At 42.6% G+C, this 23,629-nt stretch overlaps 1 protein-coding gene across 2 annotated transcripts in view; it reads right to left on the reverse strand.

The window, feature by feature from the left end:
- The window catches only part of FAM184B (family with sequence similarity 184 member B), a 122,305-nt gene that overhangs the window by 31,277 nt on the left and 67,399 nt on the right, over positions 1 to 23,629 (reverse strand). For both annotated transcript variants that reach the window (XM_027544136.1, XM_027544135.1), the window contains exons 6-8: positions 11,429 to 11,539; positions 9,519 to 9,626; positions 931 to 1,037 (exon numbers count right to left, since the gene is read on the reverse strand). In XM_027544136.1, coding sequence (XP_027399937.1) covers positions 931 to 1,037; positions 9,519 to 9,626; positions 11,429 to 11,539 — 326 coding nt within the window. The remainder of the gene's footprint in view (positions 1 to 930; positions 1,038 to 9,518; positions 9,627 to 11,428; positions 11,540 to 23,629) is intronic.

Genomic DNA, 23,629 nt, shown 5'->3' on the forward strand with positions numbered 1-23,629 from the left:
TCCATGAGAGGACACAAGAAGATGGCCATGTGCAGACCAGGAAGAGTCCTCACCAGGAACTGAATGGGTCAGCACCTTGATCCCCAGCATCCAGAGCTGTGAGAATAACCTGTTGTATGGTATTTTGTTATAGCAGCCGAAACTAAGACCTGTGGAGAGCATATTACCTTTTGCTCAGAGAATTAGTTTTTGGTCACGTGACTTGCTTTGACCAATGGAATGTGGATAAAAATGAGACCGTGCAGTCCTGAGTGTAGGCTTTAAGAGGCACTGCATGTTTTCATCAGCTTTTTTGAGCTTTTTCCCTTTACCATGACAACAACATGCCCTGGATAGAGGCTAATGCATCAGTCTTGGTCCCAGAATGGGATGGCATCTGAACAGACTTAAACTCTATCCGTGGTTGGGGCAGAGCAATAACATCAGACTCTTAGTCAGGAGCCAAGGTCATATAAAACCAGAAGAGCTTGGCAGAGCCAAGAATAAAGATAGCTGACTGATGAGCTAAAATCGTTGATATTTTGGGAATGTTTGTTAGAGCAGCAAAAGCTAATATAGGTGATAAAGGAGGGAGAGTTCCTCTCTGTGACAAAGCTCCCTCATGTCCCTCACTTAGTAAAAGAACACTTGGAAGAACAGGAGGCAGAGGTTTGGGCCAGTCCAGGTCTGTCTGAATTTGGGGCAGTTTATTAACCTTTTTGAGTGTTAGGTTCTTAATCTATAAAATGGTCTCTCTGAGTTGGTATGACAATTAAATAATTCAGGTAAAGTCCTTAGATGTGCTGGAGGCACACAAGACATTTCTGTTCCCTCCCTAAGCTTCATGCATGGGGCAGTGATAAATATGTGAGGACAGAATGAACGAATGAATCCTTCAAGTGTGAGTTCTCATTCACTGGAGCCCTCGGAAGCCTGCCTGTCCTCCTGTACCTTTCCTCTTCGTCGCTGCTGGTTCCTTCTTCAGCCGCTAACTTATCTTGATATTCCTCTCCTCTGGGCAGAGTCTGAGAAGGTTCATTCGGTCTCAAGCATGGATCCTAAGGGAAAAACAGTTGTAAGATGAGACTAAAGTAAAGTTCCTGGAGCCAACCTGTGGTTTACCAAACCAGAGAGCGGAGGAGAAAGAGCCTCCGGCAATCCCCGCAGCTCTCAGGCCTGTGATGATTCAGTGCTGAGCCCACTGCCTGGCTCAGGAGCAGTGTCAGCCCTGATGCCTGTATCCTGCTTTTCAGTCTAGCAAGCATGTCATGCAGCTGATGAAAGTCAAGCACAGAGAGAGAAACTAAAGCATGTAGCTTGTCCAGGGTTTCTATCAGAGAGGAATGGAAATGAAATGCAACCCTGGGGCTGTTGTGGAGATCAGAGAACAGTGCCAGCAACAGCCACTGGTCTATAAGGGTGAGCAACTGCTATTATTATTATACTCATATTACAGGTGGCAGTCTGCTACATCCTATAATGCAGGATCAGAAAACATGGAACTTGATCAGAAGCCTTGAGAAGTGGGGTATGGTGGGAGGACAATATGGAAATCATGATTTAATAATGAGGCTTTGGAATTTTCTATCAATAGAATTTGTTCATGTTATCATTTCCTCTTTCAGCAGAGATAGAAAAATGAAGACTTTCTTATTTTGATTCTTCTACTTGTTACAGTAACCATTGTCCACAGAAAACTGTAAGACAGGCTAGGATAGATCTCTTAGTTGAGAGATCTCATTAAATAATAATAAATCGCTACCTGGGCTTTCTGCTAATTATGTGTCTCTGCCAGTCTTGTGTTTTTCTGGCCCTGAGCTTCATCAGCTGTAAAACAAAGTGGCTGGTTACATCTCTGGTTTTCAAACCAGACTCCAGGGACCATGAGAGATGCCCTTGGTGATAAGAGAGGCAAAGCTGAGACTGGAAGATGGGGCCTTGGGCTCCCCTCCCTCCCTGACACAGAATGAAACTGCTCTGGTTGCCTTCTATGTACTCTAATGTCTAGGAAAGGCCACCAACGCCAAGGCCAATGAGGACCCCCATGTTGCCAAATCCCAGTGGTCACTCCATGGGCTTCAGTTAATCAAACTTTTCTGCAGAACTGGAATATCTGTCCCTTCCCTCCTCCACGCAGCCCCCTTTCCTGGGTTTCCTCCTCTCTCTCAGCTACTCCTTCTCAGTCTCCTCTGCTAAAGCCTCCTCCTTTCCTGCCCTAAACCTCAGTCCTTGGACTTCTCTTTTCTGTCTTACTCCCTAATGTCTCATCTAGTTCCATGGATACTAATGACAAAGTTTATCTCCATTTCCAAGTTTCCCCCTAAACTCTGGACTTGTATATCCAACTGCCCTCCAGACATCATTCAGATGCTTAATAAACTTCTCAAACTGTAACATGTCCATAATTGAACTCTTGGTCTTACCTCCTCCAAGCAACAAGCATGTACTTTCCTCAGGGCCTTTGCACTGGCTGTTCTTGCCACCTGCAATGCTCTACCCTATGATATTTACATGTCTAGCTTCCTCACTTCACTCACCACAACCAAGAGACCCTCTGTCATCTAAAACTTGGGCTCTGGCAGCAAATTGCCTATGTTTAAATCCCACTTCTTCTTATTTAAGATGTAACAATCCTAATGGTAACAGTAATCACAATAAATAAGAATTGACTCAGTTCAACATGAATATCTCTACCCTAGTAAAATGAGTCTTTGTGACCCCATGTTCTATACAGTTGATGGAATTCTCTAGGCCAGAATACTGGAGTAGGGAGCCTTTCCCTTCTCCAGGGGATCTTCCCAAGCCAGGAATTGAACCCAGGTCTTCCATATTGCAGGCAGATTCTTTACCAGCTGAGCCACAAGGGAAGCCCAAGAATTCTAGAGTGGGTGGCCTATCCCTTCTCCAGTGGATCTTCCTGGCCCAGGAATTGAACCCAGGTCTCCTGCATGCAGCCTGATTCTTTACCAACTGAGCTATCAGGAAAGCCTAGTAAAATGAATCACCACTACAAAGCTCTAATAATGAACTTATAGGGACCTAGCAACAGAGCCTGAAAACATAAGGTAAAATGTTCAGAAATGTAGGGAAGAACGGGCAAATTTATAATGGGAGATTTTAATACACACTTCTCAGAGACTCATATATCAGGTACTCAAAATAAGCTAGGAAATGGAAGGTTTGAACAAGATTAATAAGCTGAAACTAGTAGCTAAAAGAGAACAATAATCAATGTTAATGTTTATATAATGCTTAGTGTGCACCCTCAACTCTATGAGGTGAGAATCATACCATTTTAAAGGTGATGAACCTTGCCCAAGGTCATACAGTGAACACCAGAACTAGAGTTTAAATATATAAGCTTTAACCATGGGGGTCACAAAGACTCAGACATGACTTAGTGACTGAACAACAACAACAAACCTTTAACAATCAAACAGAATATATACTTTTTGGCTATCACACAGGAAATATTTTTTTTAAAACTGACTCCACAGCAGGCTACAGAGCAAATTTCAGCATAGCTAGAATGTTGACATTTTATAGACCACATTATCTAATGACAATGCAAAAAATTTAGAAAACAGTAAAGAAAGTAGGTTTAAAAAGTGAGATAAACCTCAAAACTCTGGGATACAGCTAAAGACATACACTGAGAGGGAAATTTATAGCCTTAAGTGTATTTATTATAGAACATTTAAGAAGTTAGAAAAAGGATAACATAATAAACCCAAAGTAAGTAGAAGGAAAGAAGTATGAAAGACAAAATTAATGGCATAGAAAACCACAGATCTGACTGGCACATCTGAAAGCCAGCTTTTTGAAAAGACACATCAAACTACTGCTAAGACTGATCAAGGAAAAAGGGAGAAGGAACTTAAAGCAACATGAATAATGGACAAAGATCTCATGACAGTTATGAAGATGAAAAAGAATTTCAAATGCACTCTGAGCCACTGTGAAGGCTGTGAAAGAGAATGTGCAGGATGTAATTTCTGGGCTACCTTATCGACCACTGATTTATTTAAAGGCATCCTGGGCAGGAGTCCAGAAATAAGAGAGGACAGAAAATGCTTAAAAAAGGCTGACGATGCACTCAGATGACCACAGCAGCTCCCCACAGTGGAGCACCCATCCATTTCTATGCAGTAACTCATGGACGCTGGCAACTCAGGGAGGTGGGCATGAAGACAACCCTGTCCTTGTACTGCAGAGGGGGATCCAAGGTCAGAAAAGTCCAGACTTCCATGTGACTGCCCTGGCACTCTGTTGTGTTAGCATGATCACCAGCTGCCAGTATCAGGGCCTAACTGGGTGAGTTCAAACTGTGATACGAACGTATTGCTGAAAAGTATCTGCAAATCAGACACTTAAAATCAACCTGATAGATGAAGGCTGCTTCCCAAATCAATGGGGAGAAATACTCAGTAATTTTTCTGTTTCTGTTCTCTTGCTTCCAGCTCCCTGGAAACCAAAGACAAGGATATCCTTCCCCCCAAAAGGAGATGAGTCCTCTCGCTCCCTGCAAATATGGCAACCCACTCCAGTGTTCTTGCCTGGAGAATCCCAGGGACGGGGGAGCCTGGTGGGCTGCCGTCTATGGGGTCGCACAGAGTCGGACACGACTGAAGCGACTTAGCAGCCGTAGCAGCAGCAGTGTTCCTTTAAATCATCCTCTGGCCAAGGCTAATTTTTGAAGGTGTTCCTAATCCAGCTTGAAACAGTACCCTCAGCTCCATTTATTCAGCTGGCATGTCATGGATCAGTTAATATACAAGGAGGTGCAAACATCTGCCACATGTGGGTATGTTAGGTGCTGGAAAGACAGAGATTAATAAGAGATATAATTCTTGATTTCAACAAACTAATGGTTCAGCAGAGGGGACCAATAGACCACATAAATGGCAAGCATTCACCTCCTTCACCACCCCACCTTCTGTACCTCGTATTTTGGGTCAAAGTGTATCATTCCAAAGGAAGTGGGGTGCCATCTGAATATTTCTCAAATGAACCTGACCGTGGAAATGAACAGTAGGCTGAAAGAGCACTTTCAAGCTCACCAATACTCATTTCTCTGAATTTCAAATAGGGCAGACTCTCCAGCATCCCTTTTCTGGTTTTCTGCTTGGGATCCCAGTGAGCGCCTCCCAGGACCAACACTGAGCCACTCTGGGTGTATCCTGAGTTAATCGCCCCTAATATACGCTCTTGCATTCCCCATCAGGCATTTCTCAGGTTCTGTCCAGGACTCTCTCCATCACTAAAGTATGCACAGAAAATAAATAGCTCTGCTTCTCCCCTAACCATCCACTGCAAAAGCCTCCTCCCAACTCCTCCCAAGCAAATGGCTGGTTATTTTAAACCCACAGTCACATTAGGTCTTCATCTTTCATCTTCTAGGCAGTGAACCTCATCTGGGTTGTTTCTATTTTAAAGGAACACCCACGCCCAGGAAATCTTCAGGAAGGAAATAGTGAAAGTCTTTCTCAAGTTCATTTGACAATTTTTCAAAGGCAGCATTATGTGCATCTTAAAAATAGAACACCTAATGCAATGGGGTTTTGCTGAAATGATTACAAGGGAGTGTAATAGGTACTACAAAGTCACCTTACATTATAGACTCTTTTAACAGTTTTGAAAAGTGACTTCATGTGCTTTCTTCCGTTTATTACAAGTCTCTGGGGTGGAGGACAGGAATCATGTCTGCCACTTTCCTAATGAAAAGCAGTACAGAACTGTAATTTGGACACTGGTGTTCCTCTTTGGGCCTCAGTTTCCCTATCTGTAAAGTGAAGATAATAATACTTGCCTCATAGGGTTGTTGTTTGGGACTGTGTACAGCACTATGTTCTTGGTACTTGATCTGTTTGCCACTAGCAACAGTGAGGAAACTGATCCCAGAGAGGTAATTATGTAATATTTACTTTGCTCTCTGAAGACCACCCTTACTCATCCAGCCCTGGGCCTCTCTTAACAACAGCACTCAGAAATAGTTGTTGAGGCGAAATGACTTGAATAATAATGACCACCAGTGACTTTCCTGTTTCTTCTGGAGAAGGTGCAGGCAAGGATCTATGAAAACTTCACCGCTTCTCTGTCCCCGGCTCATCCAGACACCAGAAACTTCCACAAAAAAAGTTTCTGTGAAAATTACCAAGAGTCACATGACTTTCTGGAAACTAATGAAGAACATTGTGAACCTAAGATAATCAAGGAGGCCAGACATGAGAGGCCAGGATAAAAGGCTCAATGGAGTCTCAGCTGTCTATGGTGGGGACAGAGTCACACCCAGGGTTGGCAGCCCTCCCTCTGTGTATTCTGGGAATGGAGTGAAAAGTCTGCTCTCAGTCCGCCTTATTATTTCTCTCTCTCTTGACTCACTGAAATGCTCTGGCAGAACAGCTAAGAACAACCTTTGCTGTGTCCCGTGTGGGTGCAGGGTTCGCTGCACTGTAGTGCACTGCTCATGCACCATCCACACAAGCCTGGACCTTGTACCTCTAGGGCCTTGGCAAAGCTTTGACTCGCTTTGTTGGCATAGATTTTGCTGGACAAAAATATCTGAACTAAATATAAATTTTCTCTGATATAGCTTGACCAGGTTCAGAAAGTTGTGTAACCTGTTGTGTCAGTAAGGTTGTGCGGAAACAGACACTTGCACGTGCTGCCGTGAGGGTGCACTGACAACCTTGATGGAGCGCAATGCAGCAAGTCTATCAAAGCTCAAGCTTCTCATAGCACTGGACCTAGCAAATCCTTCAATGGTAAGAGTTAGCACCTACTGAGCACTTACACGTACTGTTTCTGTCATTTTTCACAGATGACTGTGGAATGAAGGAATAACATACATGTTGAGTTGATCAAGCAGAACTGATACTCATGAAGGTTCTTCCTTCTTTACTTCTGTCTAGAACTGAGCTCTTGGAGGGATTGTTGTCTAGACCCAGAAGGGTCAGATGAGAGCCGAGTTTCATGATGAACCAACCCAAGGTTTTCAATGTGCACTTGTATTTAAACTTCTGTGTGTATAGTTGCTCAGTCATGTCTGATTCTTTGCGACCCCATGGACTGTAGCCCTTAAACTTCTCTAGGACTTGCCTTTTTAGCTACAGCAGTGGTTCTCAATTGGATGATTATGGTCCTAAGGAAACATTTATCAATGTCTGGAGAAGTTTTTGGTTGAGACATTTTGATTGCAAAGGGAGTGCTACTGGCATTTGGTGGGTAGAGGCCAAGGATGCCACCAAACATCCTACAATGCACAGGACAGTCCCACAACAAAATATCACCCAGTCCGAAAGTCAAGTGCCAAGGCTGAGAGATCTTGAGCTGCAGTGAAAGCTCTGGCTCTTGTACGTCAGTCTTGGAACATACCTAAAATGTGTGTGTGTGTGTGTGTGTATTCCCTCCTGAAAATACAGCCTGCTGTATAATCTTCTGGAGCTTCATTATTATTTATTTCTAGCTTATCAACCTTCCTTTAATTTGAATCTCATCACTCAAAATCCCAGCCAACTCTGTCCCATCTCCCTACCACAGTCACTTTGAGGATCTGAGAAATTCTCCAATATTTGAGGAAGAACCTTTCTGGGGAATCCCACAGGGTACTGGTGAAAATTCAGCTGTCCCTAGGGCCAGGAGTTCTTCTTGTTGAATGCTAGCTCATGAGGCTGATTCTTGAGAAACTTACAGAGAATGAAAATACCTGCATGTTCTGCAAGTAGACATTTTCAGAAAGGATGGGATGGCCTCAGTCAGGAAGGGCCAGCCCTGCTGATAAACGTACCTGTGTTCCTTTATTTCTCCTCCAAGCTTATGCAGGGGCAATGGGGGCTGCATCTGGGTGTCAGAGGAGGAAATGTGGGGAGTCCTGGCCACTCTACTTAATCCCAAGACATATAACTATAGCTTATTTTATCTGGAAGGCTTTCTGGACATGTGTTGATACTCTTACAGGAAGAGTAGGGGATCAGAGCCACAGACCTAGCTCCATCCTGTCTCGGCCGCTTATCTGCCTGTGACCATGAGTGAGTCACCTAACTTCTCTGTCCTTCATTTCCCTCTTTTGTAAAATGGTTACATTACAGGGTTACACAAATTCCAATGAGGTCATGAATGGAGACAGTGCTGTATAACTGACCAATATTGTTATTCAAATCCATAGCCACTAGATTTTTGACTCATTTCTATCCTGGTGAATATGTGGTTAAGGTTAAGTATGGGTTATCCCAGTAGGGCTTTTGTTTGCAAATCAGGACTGGAATCAACAAAGAGAACTTACAGTTTCTGAAGACACGCGAGCACAGGGTAATGGGTGGATTAATCAATGAGGTCAAAGCAGTGAGATTCAAACTCACCTACATAGTGTTTTCCCACCTGGAGTCTGAAGTGGGCTGAAAATTTGAGGCAGCAATAAAATATATGAAATTTAGGCAATGGATTTTTTATGGTGCCAGGTGTAAAGATTAAGAGGCAAGCTGAAATAGGAACCAAGAGGGTCCTTCAGGTCAGGGTACTCAAACATGAACTTCACAGGAAGTATTTATGTTTCTGACATTATGAAAGGAATGTTAACTGAGTGCCTATATTTTAGGTTAAATTGTGTCCCCAAGAAGAGACATTGAAGTCCTAACTCCAGCACCTAGAGAAGTGACTTTACTTGCAACCTGGGCTTTTGCAGATGTAATTAGTTAAAATAAGGTCATATTGGATTAGGGTAAGCCCTAAATCCAATGACTAGCGTCCCTATAAGAAGGCCATATGAGGACCCAGAGACACACCGTGAAGAAGGCCATGTGATGACAGAGGCAGAGACTGGAGTGATGTGGTGACAAGCCAAGGAATGCCAAGGAGTGCCAAGGCCAACAACCACCAGAAGCTGGAGAGAGGCATGGAAGAGACTCTATGCAGAGCCACCTGAAGGAGCCAACCCTGCTCACACTGTGATTTTGGACTTTCAGTCTTCAAAACTGTGAGACAATACATTTTTGTGGTTTAAGCCCCAAGGGTGTGATAATTCATTTTGGCAACCCTGGGGAAAGAACACAGCCTAGCATGAGCTTGACAGAGACAAACAGAAACTAGATTCTATCCGAAGTACTATCCCTTACAAAAGGGCAGCATCATGTGGGAGGGCTACCGTGAGAGTAACAGATATCACAGATATGGATGTGGATGCGGAGGGATGCAAGGGGGCATTGTGATTACTGTTAGGATTCATGCTCCAGGCAGAACCAAAGACCCCACTCTTGTCCAGTGCCCCTTTGTCTGCCAGCCAGGCTGCTCCCAGAGAGGGAGGGAAGATTTATCTGACAAGCCTTGTTCTTTTTCAAACCATGCAGATAATTACTCAGAACTCTATTTTCTTCATGGTTGTTGCAAATTGATTTTGTAATGATTTTTTTCCCCAGGCATTTTGGCAGCTCTGAGAGGGGAAATAAAAGGGCCCATTAATGCCAGCATGTGTCACTGGGGACACCAAAGTGCTGAAAAGGAGAAGAAAAATATCCTTAATTAAAGAAGAAAAAGCTAGAGGTTACCTGGGTCTCTAAAATGTTGCAGTGCTGGTAGTCCAATTCCTGGGGCTTTTCATCGCCTCTTGGGGGACATGCCTTATTCTGTTGGATAAATTCTTCCAGCCTTAAAACCTAAAATAGAAGAATAGAAATATTCAGCGATGAAGCAGTCTTACCACCTGGCTGTGGTCATTAATCTGGGAGCCTGTTCCTTTGAGTCAATCACTTCTGAGGACAGTGTCTCACTAGACAAATCCCAGACATGCTTCTTGAGGGGCCATTTCTAGTGAGCTAGTTGCTTAGTTCCTCCAGAAGTCAATGAACCTGGCATGTTTACAATATCCAACACTTCCATTTAAATTACTCAAGTCCATATAACTATATCAAAGCTATAGCATGGTTTCCACTGGTTTTCATACCATTCCTGGAAGGCCACCCTATTTCTTTTTTACAAAGTTAGTTGGTAAAGAAAAGGAACAATGTTTAAGAATTATACAGATAATGAGAGAAGGGTGGCTACAGGATGCTATTACATTGTAAGACCTTAATTATGATGTTATTATTAACTAACTAAACGTAGAGTATGAATTAAACAGATTGGTTTCCCAGCTCTATACTTTGAGAAGAACAAGGCTAATAACCATAAAGGAAACTCAGATGTTGCTGAAACTACTGCTCCTCAGGTACCATGCTAGGTGTAAGGTGGGGAGGAGAAGAAACAGCCTGAGAGCAGGATGGTAAGGTAAAATATCGTCCCTGCATTCAAGGAGCTGTCATCTCATGGAGCAGACAGATGCACATTTAGAATCACAACAACACTCAATAGACATATGTAAAATATAAAAAGACCATCATTAATGATGTGTTTGCTCTGTGTCAGGCACAGACCTAAGCATTTTACAGTATTAACTCTTAATTCTCCTAACAATCACTATGAGGTAGGTAGAACTTACAGCAAAAAACTGCCCAGGAGTTCTGGCAGTGTTAATAGCACTGAAGGATGAATAGAGTCCAGTGGCAAGTTCTTCTCCCCAGTAATACTGTCCACAGTGCTTTTAAACTTTGAACTTGGTCCCTGGGTGGTTTGGACAGATGGGCCTAAGAAGCAAACCCCATAGTTCAGCTGGTTCACATCCATTTCATATCCCACTCTTCTGGCTGGCCTCCAGCATGGAGGCCTGATGGCTAAATCCTTGGTTTCCCAGGCTAGCCAGTTGGCACAGATGTTACCAGCCGGAGTAGGAGTCAGCTAGGGGCTTCCTATACCCTTTTGTTTTCCTAATGAAGTAGGCAGGCCTGGTCACCCCTTCCCCTACTCGTTTCCTGTTTTAAATTTGGACATGACAACTGGTTAGTGACAGTCATTCTCACAACCAAGGGGAATCTGAGCCAACTTCTCCTACATGCAGTATCAGGGACCTGTGATACATTTAGGGATCATGAACATGTTTTCATTCAAAATTCAAAGGAAAAAACGCAGCCTTGCTGTATTCACCTTTATGGCAATGCGGTTACAAATTAAAATTTTAAATTCTTTTTGATGAAGAAAAGAGTCCACAAAGGCAGAAGTATCTACTGCCCAGAAAACTGCCGGGAGGTGGGGAGATGGCGGGACCAAGAGCTTTGCAGATTTTCCAGATCTGATATTATTTAGTCACAGAATCAACGCCAGCAGCCTCCTGCCTCCTTCTTTTACGTATGACATTAAGTGTCTCTTTGTTAAGCCTCTATAAATCAGGCTCTCTGTTACTTGCAGCTGAATTTATGCCCCTGAGATCATCTTCCTGTCAGGCTAAACTCTTTTTCTTCCTTGCAAGGATGCTAAATGTAAGAAAGTCAGGGCGACTTCCTGAAATTCCTGGCACCTTGGTTAATCAAAAACTCCTGGAGTCCAGAACCATCACTCCCAAGCACAGTGTTTATTCAGGACTTACTTCTAGCAATGAATTCTGGAGCTTCACACTTAGGGCTGCTTTCTCTTCTTCTAGCTGCTTTATTTCATTTTCTGATTTCTTCTTCACTTCTTCCAATTGTGCTTCTACTTCCTAAACGATAAATAGAAGAGTTAACCACACAATCCATAAAAACATGAACAGTACACACCCTGCCTTATTCCCAAAGGGGTTCAAAGAAGCTCATAAGAGTCATAAACTCCATAAAAAAATATAAATGAGAAAGTTTAAAAAAAAAAAAAACAGGTGCTAAACTGACACCACAAAGGCTTATATTGGGGGAGGGCAGGGCAAATCCCTGGCTTTAAGTTTTGTAGTGTCAAGTAAGAAAAGAGAATGCTCATTATTGACACAATTCTCACAGTTCCATGAATCAAAAAGCCAAATACATCCTCAGATGCAAAGAAATATCAAAAGCACAATGAAATTTCCTCTTTGGTCTTCTCAACAGCAACCTTACGTTAGTCAAAACGGTGGGATTCACAAAGTACTTTTTCCACAGTCCCTCCCCACAGCCTCACAGTCTTAGTGCAAAGTAGATCCAGATAAAAGAACATTCTGGAGCTCATGTGAGTGGTGCAGCTGCAGTTTAGCTCTGTGACCTTGAGCAAATTTCCTAACCTCTCTGTGACTCATTGCATTACTTATTAATACAAGCTTAGCATAGTTCTAGTTACATATTAATAGTAAGAATGAATGAATGTAAGTAAGAATGAATAGTAAAAATGAATTAAAAGTAGGGCAATTCTTATAGATTCCTACCCTTTTTGATCTAGCTTATTGTCTGGTGAAATTTTGCAAGTGTCTAGAGTGAAGAGGAACTAAAAAGCCTCTTGATGAAAGTGAAAGAGGAGAGTGAAAAAGTTGGCTTAAAGCTCAACATTCAGAAAACAAAGATCATGGAATCTGGTCCCATCACTTTATGGGAAATAGATGGGGAAACAGTGGAAACAGTGTCACACTTTATCTTTTTGGGCTCCAAAATCACTGCAGATGGTGACTGCAGCCATGAAATTAAAAGATGCTTACTCCTTGGAAGAAAAGTTATTACCAACCTAGATAGCATATTGAAAAGCAGAGACATTACTTTGCCAACAAAGGTCCATCTCGTCAAGGCTATGGTTTTTCCAGTGGTCATGTATGGACGTGAGAGTTGAACTGTGAAGCAAGCTGGGCGCTGAAGAATTGATGCTTTTGAACTGTGGTGTTGGAGAAGACTCCTGAGAGTCCCTTGGACTGCAAGGAGATCCAACCAGTCCATTCTAAAGGAGATCAGCCCTGGGTGTTCTTTGGAAGGAATGATGCTAAAGCTGAAACTCCAGTACTTTGGCCACCTCATGCGAAGAGTTGACTCATTGGAAAAGACTCTGATGCTGGGAGGGATTGGGGGCAGGAGGAAAAGGGGATGACAGAGGATGAGATGGCTGGATGGCATCACCGACTCGATGGATGTGAGTTTGAGTGAACTCCGGGAGATGGTGATGGACAGGGAGGCCTGGCGTGCTGTGATTCATGGGGTCGCAAAGAGTCGGACACGACTGAGCGACTGAACTGAACTGAACTGAGAGCAGTGGATGAAATATTCTTTTCCTCTTAGCTGAACTTTCAGTTTAGTTAGTTCAGTCGCTCAGTCATGTCCGACTCTTTGTGACCCCATGGACTGCGGCATGCCAGGCTTCCCCGTCCATCACCAACTACTGGAGCCTGCTCAAACTCGTGTCTATTTAGTCAGTGATGCCATCCAACCATCTCATCGTCTGTCATCACCTCTCCTCCTGCCTTCAATCTTTCCCAGCATCAGGGTCTCTTCTAATGAGTCGGCTCTTCACATCAGGTTGCCAAAGTATTGGAGTTTCAGCTTCAACATCAGTCCTTCCAATGAATATTCAGGATTTCATTTAGGATTGACTGGCTTGGTCTCCTTGTAGTCCAAGGGACTCTCAAGAGTCTTCTCCACCACCACAGTTCAAAAGCATCAATTTTTCAGTGCTCAGCTTTCTTTAAAGCCCAACTCTCACATCCATACATGATTACTGAAAAACCATAGCTTTGACTAGATGGACCTTTGTCGGCAAAATAATGTCTCTGCTTTTTAATATTCTGTCTAGGTTGGTCATAGCTTTTCTTCCAAGGAGCAAGTGTCTTTTAATTTCATGGCTACAGTCACCATCTGCAGTGATTTTGGAGCCCAGGGAAATAAAGTCTGTCACTGTTTCCATTGTTTCCCCATCTGTTTGCCATGAATTGATGGGACCGGATGCCATGATCTTAGTTTTTTGAATGTTGAGTTTTAAGTCAGCCTTTTCACTCTCCTCTTTCATTTTCATCAAGAGGCTCTTTATTTCCTCTTTGCTTTCTGCCATAAGAGTGGAATCATCTGCATATCTGAGGCTATTGATATTTCCCCCAGCAATCTTGATTCCAAGCTTGAGCTTCATTCAGTCTGGCATTCACATGATGTACTCTGATATAAGTTAAATAAGCAGGGTGGCAACATACAGCCTTGACATACTCCTTTCCCAATTTGGAACAAGTCCATTGTTCCACATCCAGTTCTAACTGTTGCTTCTTGACCTGCATACAGATTTCTCAAGAGGCAGGTAACATGGTCTTGTATTCCCATCTCTTGAAGAACTTACCACAGTTTTTTGTGATCCACACAGTCAAAGGCTTTGGTGTAGTCGATAAAGCAGAAGTAGATGTTTTTCTGGAACTCTCTTGCTTTTTCTATGATCCAATGGATATTGGCAATTTGATCTCTGGTTCCTCTGCCTTTTCTAAATCTAGCTTGAACATCTGGAAGTTCTTGATTCATGTGCTATTAAAGCCTAACTTGGACAAGTTTGCGTATTACACTGCTACTGTGTGAGATGAGTGCAATTGTGCAGTAGTTCGAACGTTCTTTAGCATTGCCTTTCTTTGGGATTGGAATGAAAACTGACTTTTTCCCATCCTGTGGCCACTGCTGAGTTTTCCAAATTTGCTAGCATATTGAGTGTAGCACATTAACAACATCATCTTTTAGGATTTGAAATAGCTCAACTGGAATTCTATCACCTCTTCTATCACCTCTACTAGCTTTGTTTGCTTCCTAAGGCCCACTTGATTTCACATTCCAGGATGTCTGGCTCTAGGTGAGTGATACACAGAAAAACTATACAAAAAGATCTTAATGACCCAGATAAGCACAATGGTGTGATCACTTACCTAGAGCCAGACAGCTGAACTTTAGGTAGACATTAAGTCATTTATTCATTCACCAAATATTTATTGAGACGTACCGTGTGTTTCCCCACTCCAGTACTCTTGCCTGGAAATTCCCATGGACGGAGGAGCCTGGTAGGCTGCAGTCCATGGGGTCGCTAAGAGTCGGACATGACTGAGCGACGTCCCTTTCACTTTTCACTTTCATGCATTGGAGAAGGAAATGGCAACCCACTCCAGTGTTCTTGCCTGGAGAATCCCAGGGATGGGGGAGCCTGGTGGGCTGCCATCTATGGGGTCGCACAGAGTCGGACACGACTGGAGTGACTTAGCAGCAGCAGCACCATGTGTTTGGCGCTATTCCTGAAGCTAGGAATAAAATGACACTATGCCTACTCACCAGGAGCTCACAATTGTGTGGAAAAGACAGGCAGCAAAGTCAACAGCTATAATGCAGTAGATGTCATGTTGGATGGTGACAATTGATTATAGACCTTTATGCTCTAACTGTGAGTAGACGGACATATTAGCAACTGACATCTACTGAGTGTGCACCATTTTCTGAGCGCTTTTCACAGATCATCTCGTTGATCCTTATGAAATCCATATGAGCTAGGTAGTATTGTTAAAGTTCATTATACAAATAAAGAAATGAAGCTTCAAGAAGTCAAAATGACTTGCCCAGGGTCATGCAGCCAGTATGTGGAAGAGTCAAGATCTGAACTCAGGAAAGGATGATTGCTTGGCTGTGCTTCTTCCCTACCTGTGCGGGTTCAGTTATACGTGAACATTTTTCAATGGTAAATACTACAGCACTATATAGTCCGTGGTCAGAGGATGTGGAGGAACTGGAGACACAAACAACCTACTATAAATTATACTTGGATTAACTCTCACATTGTTCAAGGATCAACTACAGAATGAATGGACATTATGGCTGGTTGAGCATGAATAATGAGACAGAAGTCATGGATTTCTAAATTTCTGACTCCTGGATTTCTAACCTGAGCATCTAAAAAGATGCTGCTACTGCTCATCTACATGACATATTTACACTTCCTATGGGACCAATCACAGGCCAGTCTAGTAGCCCTGGGGTTGCACTTAGCATTGTCTTTGGGGTCAGTCATATAAGAGAGAAAAAGAAGGATGTGATTAGATTGTAAGGGTCAAATGATGCAGACACTTAGCCATGTACACGGAGAAGGCAATAGCACCCCACTCCAGTACTCTTGCCTGGAAAATCCCATGGATGGAGGAGCCTGGTAGGCTGCAGTCCGTGGGGTCGCTAAGAGTCGACAAGACTGAGTGACTTCACTTTCACTTTTCACTTTTATGCATTGGAGAAGGAAATGGCAAACCACTCCAGTGTTCTTGCCTGGAGAATCCCAGGGGCAGGAGAGCCTGATGGGCTGCGGTCTATGGGGTCACACAGAGTCGGACACGACTGAAGTGACTTAGCAGCAGCCATGTACAGGGTCTTCAGTAAGCCCATCATCTCCTTTTGCAGGGCTTGCTGTTTCAGAAAGTTCGTTTTCTAAAGACAATAGATAAATTATTTTTTTGTTTGAAACAAGTTGAGATAACTTAAACAACCATCAGAAATAAGGCCATCCTCTCAGCAAAAATTCTGATTTTTGACTTCATTATTTAGCCCTCATTCACAGAGTCTTTTATTGAACAAAAGTTTTGTTTAATGTGTTTATTGGTGCAGACACTTGCTAACTCTGCCAAAGCATGTTTGCAGTAACAGCACAGTGAAATCCCCTGAGAGAAAGACTCTTAGCGTAAAGCAGTGGCTATTTCTAATTTTATACAGCCTAATTTTCTGGGGTACATGTAATCAATCACAGCTTTAGCTGTTGCCTTGACAAATGGACCTAAAGGGAAAAAAATTTCCCCACAGATGGAAATAACTGATATCTGCAGTAATTTTTGGCATTAGCAAGCCACATTTTAGGTGCAGAATATATGTGGTTTATTGTCAGAAAACAAAGAGCTCTGAGTCACATGGAAAACACAGATTAAAAGGAAGCATGATCATGTCCAGCTCATTCCAAAGTGACCTTAAGGAGTTTAACAGGAATCATTAACAGTTTCTTCCTAACTCAAGTAAAGAGAAAAGACAGTTACAAAGACAAGAACATAAGGGAAAAGAAGATAGTTGCTTTCAAACATATAAATTGTTGCATCCCACCCCAGCAAGAAGACTCCATGAGCTATTAACTTATAGGATTCACAGAATACTTCATAAGCTCTATTCTCATTTAACTCTCAAAATACTCATGGAAAATGGCTTTATTGCATCCATTTCACACAGCAGATCCAGAGGCTGATAAGAGGCAAAAGCCGGACTTCCACCATTTTTCTGCTTTCTTGTCTAGATTGTCCACAGTTACTAGCAATTTAAGAAAAGACACATAAAGGAGCCACTGTGATGGGAAAAACAAATACGCAACCACAGAAAATCACCAAGCAGAGATTTCAGTTCACATTTTAAAGGAAAACCTGTTACCTTTTTTCAAGAAGAAAAATTACTATTTGGTATGTATTTATAGTAAAGTTCAGCTGAAAGAGTAAACCAGTACAAAGCCTGAAATGTCACTCAGAGTGGGGAGGCAGAAGAGATGATCTTATAATTTCAAAACTGTATAAAAACGATAACTCACAGGACAATATTGTAATAAACTATACTTCAATTAAAAATATGAATACAGAAGAAACTATAACCCGTAGATTCAAGATTCCAATGCACCTCAAACAGAAAAACACAAAGAATATCATATCATGACATACTATAATCATCGTAGAAACCAGTGATAGAGAAAATAAATGTTATAAGTGGTCACAAAACAAAAGACACACTATGCACTGTGGAAAACAGGTAAGAGTGGCTACCAGCTTTTCATTTGATGAAAATACAAACCAAAAAAAACGAAACTGTTAACCTAGAATTCTATATCCAGCAAAATAACCTTCAAAAATGAAGTCAGGAAAGTAAGATGGTGGAGGAGTAGGTGGACATGGAGTACATCTCTCTCCATGGATACATCAGGAATATACCTTCAGACACAGAAGTGCGTGCAGAACACCAGCTGAGAGCAGACAGAAGGACCTGACCAGCAGAAAAGAATATATAGAACCACACAAAACTCAGTAGGATGAAGGAAATAGGGGGGAAAACAGGAGTGTTAGTAGAACTGGACCTGCCCTCGGTGGGTGGGGGAACTGAAGTAGGGCTCTGATCCCCACAACAGGGCAATTGTCTGAATCAGAGGAGAACTATTTAAGGCTGAGAGTGAAACAGCTGATCTGTGGCAGCCTAAATGGAGTGAGAGTCAGACAGTCCTTGCCGCAGCCATACATACCCAGGACAGGGACGTAGGTCCCCTGGAAGGCTCAGCAGCTTGGAGCTGGAGTTTAGGGATTGTGGAGCAATCTCAAAGCGAGGGCTGCTGTTGACTGCAGAGAGACAGATCAAGGGGATGTGAGGGAGGAGATTGTGGTGTGAAATGCCTGTGGAGGAAAGCCTGGCGGCCATGGAAGCAAGGTGGTACTGCTGAGTCATGTGTAGGGGGTGGAGCCATCACCACAGCCTCTCTCTCCCCACATGCCAGCATTGGTATCTGAACAATAGAGAGGCTGGCCCATCAAACACCTGATGCACTGAACTACAGAGTAGGACCCCTTCAAGTGCCTGCAGCACCACACTGATCTATAGAGTATGACCCCAGCCAGGGGAGCCCCTCTATGTGCTTGACACATGGAACAACAGAGGACTCCAGGCAAGGGATCGCTCTAAGTGCCTGAATGGACAGAGCTACGGAGAAAGACTGGCCAAAGAGGCCTTCTGATCACCAGCTACAAGATGCTCAAAAAAAGCCTCTGATAGGGCCATAACTCCTGCAGCAGAGGCAGTCAGTGTCGCTGCGCACTTGGCACCACCAGGGTCCCTGCAAGTCAAGCAACTGTGCCACCTTCACACACAACTCTCACTGAGCAGAGCTGCCATAGGCAAAAAAAAGTCTTGCATCTGTGCACACAGGGTCGCTTCAGTTGTGTCCAGACTCTTTGCAACCCTGTAGACTGTGGCCTGCCAGGCTTCTCTGTCAGTGAGGGGAGTTTTCCAGGCAAGAATACTGGAGTGTATTGGCCAATACCAGCTGCCATGCCCTTCTAGAGTGCTATATTTCCTGCTGCCCTAGCCGCCAATTCCCCTGAGTACCTGGTGCTGCCAGAACCCCTGCGACCCAAGCAGCTGCACCACCTCCACACCCGTCCCTCACAGGGGCGAACCCAAGTCCTTCGGGTCAGCCTGAGGAGCAAATCCCAGTGTACGATCCATATGTAGAGGTGGAAATAAAACCACAATTGCAACCCAAGGGCAGTGTGGCTAAGGAAGAAGACCCCAAACCTTCCCACCAGTTGTACAAGCTTCAGATTAAATCCACATGATCAATTAGGCAGACTCTGTGTCTATGGAATATATAAAAGATCATTGAGAGCTCCCACGAAAGAAGTGGACACTGGAGGCAAGAACACACAGGAATAGGACCAGATTAGAATCTGAGCTGCCCCCACAGCAGGTCCAGAGATCAGCACAGTGTTGGAGGGCATCCTAGGGAGGTGAGGTAGACTGTGACCCCAGTGAGGGAAAAGACTGACAGCAGTGACTCAAGAAAAACATTTATTATTCTTATGTTTTGACTTGTTCTGTAGATTCTTTTGGATTTTTTTTCCTCCCCCCCCGCCTCTGTTTTAGTTGTCTGTTTTTTTTTTTTTTTTTTTTGCACTATGCAATCTAATTAAGCTTTTGAGCTTTTCTTTTTCTCAGTCACATTATTTATTGTTGTTATAAACCTCTACCTCTACTTTGGGCTTTTGCAGTTCTGTGGAGTCCCCCCCACCCTTTTTCTTTCCTCTTTTTTATAATTTTAATTTTTTAAACATATTATATTTTTTCTACATTTATTCCTTTGTTTGCCTTTCCCCTTGCAGTTAAACTTTAATGTATACAAATCTTCTTCATCTACTTCTATTTAACTTTGCATATCTATTCTTTCTTTCTTTTCTTTCCTCTCTACATATTTGTTAGTTTTGTTTTCATTGCTTCATTCCCCACTTGGCACCTTGCTTTACTTTTGTTTTCTAGTTTGTGCTTTAGTTAATTTTGTTCTTAACTGGTAAATATAATTTTTTATTTCCTTTGTTTGCTGGGTCAATCTGCTGTACTTTATTTTTGTTGGACTGTGTTGACTTTGCTCATCAGTGTGTATATATATGTGTGTGTGTGTGTATTCCCTTATTTTTAATTATTATTTGCCTGATTTTGTAATTGCCATTTGTCTGGGGTTCATCTTTGGTTTCTCATTTTTGGATATTTGTTTTAATCTCACTTAATGCCATAACAAACCACTTGTGGAATCTTTGTTCTCAACCAGAGATCAAGCCCTGAGCCTTTGGAGTGGGAGCACTGACTCCAAGACCCTAGACTACCAGTGAAATAAGTCAGAAAGAGAACGATAAATATCGTATTCTAATACATATATACAGAATCTAGAGAAATGGTACTGAAGAATTTATTTACAGGGTAGCAATGGAGAGACAGACATAGAGAATAGACTTATGGACATGGTGAGAGGTAAGGAGAGGGTGAGATGTATGGAAAGAGTAACATGGAAACTTACACTACCATATGTAAAATAGATAGCCAATGGGAATTTGTTGTATGGCTCAGGAAACTCAAACAGGTGCTCTATATCAATCTAGAAGGGTGGGATGGGGAAGGAGATGGGAGGGAGGTTCAAAAGGGAGGGGATATATGTATATCTATGGCTGATTCATGTAGAGGGAGATATCTGGTATGGTTCTAAATATTTGGAAATTAAGTAACCTATTTTTAAATAACAAAGAGTATTTTGGGAGTTGGTAGAAATTAAAAAGTTGAGAAAATTTTGAGAAAATCATTCACATTCATATTTATTATTGAAATAGAAAGCAGAGGCCTAGAATGGTTTGAGTTAACTTATTCAAGATTTGACAATGAGGCTCTTTCCCCAGGCACAGCACTTCTTACACACTGACTTGACTGATGTTTGAATGCATATCTTGTTTCTCCTACTAGATGGTGAGCTCTTCGAAGGCATGGCTGATTCCTATATCCCTGCATTACTCAAGACAACAACTATGCATTCAATGAATGATAAATAAACCATAAAGGGATGCTGGCAGGGTAAAGACCTAAAGGCTTACTACATAGACAGCAAAGGTTATGCTTCCGTGATTCACTTCCAATTCATGTGATATTCAAGTGACTTTATTTCTCAGGTTCTTCATCTGTGAAATGGGAAAGCAACCCCTGCCTACAGAGCTGAGGTAAGGGATAAATCATGGACTGGAGAGCTGTCATTCCTTTTAGCTGCACAGCATCTGATCCTTCTCGGAATGTTTGAGAAATTCTCCATCTGATACATCAGAGCCATCTTCCCACCACAGAACCAAAAAATGTCAGACTTACCTTCCCAGACCCCCTTCCAAAGAGGACTGAGGGCATGTGACCATCAGACACACTCACCCCAGATTTCAAATCGGAAGCCATCAATGTGTACAAAGCTGGAGTCATTGAAACAAAAAGGATCTGGCAACTGCATTTCCCAGGGGCAGCAGGGCCAGCCATTCTATAGCAGCTCCAACTGACAGACATTTCTGGGATGATGGAAATATTCAAAAATACAGTGCAGGTTATGTGTAGAAGTCCTTAAGCACTGTGCTATCCATTCCAGGAGCCATTAGCCACATATGGCAATTAAGCACTTGGAGTATGGCTAGCTCACCTGAGGAACTGAATTTAAAATATTATTTAGTTGTGATTAATTTAAATGTAAATAACCACAAGGGGCTACCAAGTTGGACAGTGCAGTTCTATAGGCAACGTCCAGGGCCCATTGTTGGTGGTTGTCAGCGGTGTACATGGCAGGCCTGGCCTCAGAGGTGGTGGCAGGCGTGTCCTCATCACTGACTGAGTAGCTGCCAAGCCCGGTTCCCTGGTTTTCCAGAAAGCTTCTCATTGCCCTTTACTACATTCCTTTCTTGCCTAAAGCGCCCAGAGTGGGTTTGTGATGCCTGACACCCAGAATCAAAAGTGACACAAATGAGGTGTAGAATGCAGCAGTGTCTAGCACAGTTCAGTAGGGACTCAATAAACCTTTCCACGGTCTTCTAAGAATGTGTGGGCAAATGCTAATTATAGGACATGTACTCTGCTCTGTCTATGAAGATTAAGTAATAATATCCTTGAAAGGGAAGGCAGATAGGCCCTCTGGGTCAACTCCAGCCCTTCTCCTGTAGCATCTTTTTCAGGTTAAGGTAGCATTCAGGAGACATAACACACTTGTACTCAAGGGCCCAAAGAAGCAGTGCCCTCTTAACTCTACAGGGGAAACAGGTATCTATTTTTAGTCCATGAATACCTGATTTGGGGCCTCTTCAAGGTTTTACCTTCCTCTAGTCTGCATGGCCTAATTTATATAATTTATGTCCTCAGTTTGGAGAAATGATCATAATTAAAAAAAAAAAAACAGGAGGAAATGCAATTTATTTCTACATGATTCATTTCCCAAATGGATCCATGCCCCTGATTAGAGCTGAAATGGAATTTCTACACTCAGAGTCAGGCTTGGCTGACAGGTTACCAGGGCAACTTGTAGCTCCAGGAGAGTAACCGTCCCTCCCACTGACTGTGGCTCAGGATAGAAAGAAGGTTCAGCTATATGAGGGCTGGATTTGTATAACCAGTTACTGCTCATCGGGAGGAAGGTGCTTTCAATACAGCTGCTTCCCACCCTGTGCAGGAAATCATGGGCTCTGGAGTCAGGCTGTTGGGTTTTAATGTGGCTACACCACTCACTGTCTGTGTGAGCAGATATATAACATCTTTGAGCCTCAGTTTTCTCATCTCTGAAATGGCAATATGAACACTCATTTTGTAACCCTGTTGGGAGGATTAAATGTGTTCATAAGTGCTTTATAAAGTATAGTGGGCACTAATATTATCACACATGACATCATCTAATGCACATGGTAACTAATCAAAACCACTGTTTATCAAACTTTGAGTACATGTTTATGCACTGAGCTAATAGTTTATATACAAAACCATATTTAATGCATATAACAAGCCCCCAAAGTAATTATCTTTATTTTTAGAAAGGTTAAGTGACCAGTTCATGGTCATAAAGCTAATCAAAGAGTCAGGACTTGGACCCAATACTAGGCTTTCATGAGTCCATTTATTTGTCCAACACATATTTATTGAGTATCTACTACTTTTCACCACCACACACTGCATTCCTCAGTGATATATGATTCTCTTTCACTGGAAACTCAGAGCTGATAATGCAAGTTCTTAGATTAGAAAGAAGCCTTCTTATAATAATTAAAGCACCACCTATGCTTATAATAATGCTGATTTACTTCACTCTTCTCCTAAAACATTCAAATACATATGTTACTTGCTTTCCTCAGCAAACACAAGGGATGAGGCTTTGCGTTCCTTCTCAGCAGAAAGCACCTCCTTTAGTGGGAATTTGGAGCAGTACCAGGCTGAGAAACTTCTCTCCCACTGCCGACCCACTGATTAATCAATTACCTGCATTCATCTAGTGCCTATTACAACCCAGGAACTATGATCTGCTTTGTTTTTTCACATGGATTACTTCACGTAATCCTTGCAGCTACTCTGTTAGGTGCTATTATCAACATCTGTTCTATAAATGAGGAACCTGGGGCCCACAGAGATTTTCTGTGAGGCACTCAACTGTCCACAGCTGGAGGGTGGCAGAGCTGGGATTTGAATCCAGGCAGTCTGCCAGGTCCACGTGTTCGCTTCATTTTATTTCTCTCTGCTTTTGCAGAATAGAGGATTTGAATTTCCCTAAGTTAAACACTCATATGACACAATTCCGCCCCATGCTAATGACT

The sequence above is a fragment of the Bos indicus x Bos taurus genome, chromosome 6 (assembly GCF_003369695.1).
Source record: "Bos indicus x Bos taurus breed Angus x Brahman F1 hybrid chromosome 6, Bos_hybrid_MaternalHap_v2.0, whole genome shotgun sequence".
NCBI lineage: Eukaryota > Metazoa > Chordata > Mammalia > Artiodactyla > Bovidae > Bos > Bos indicus x Bos taurus.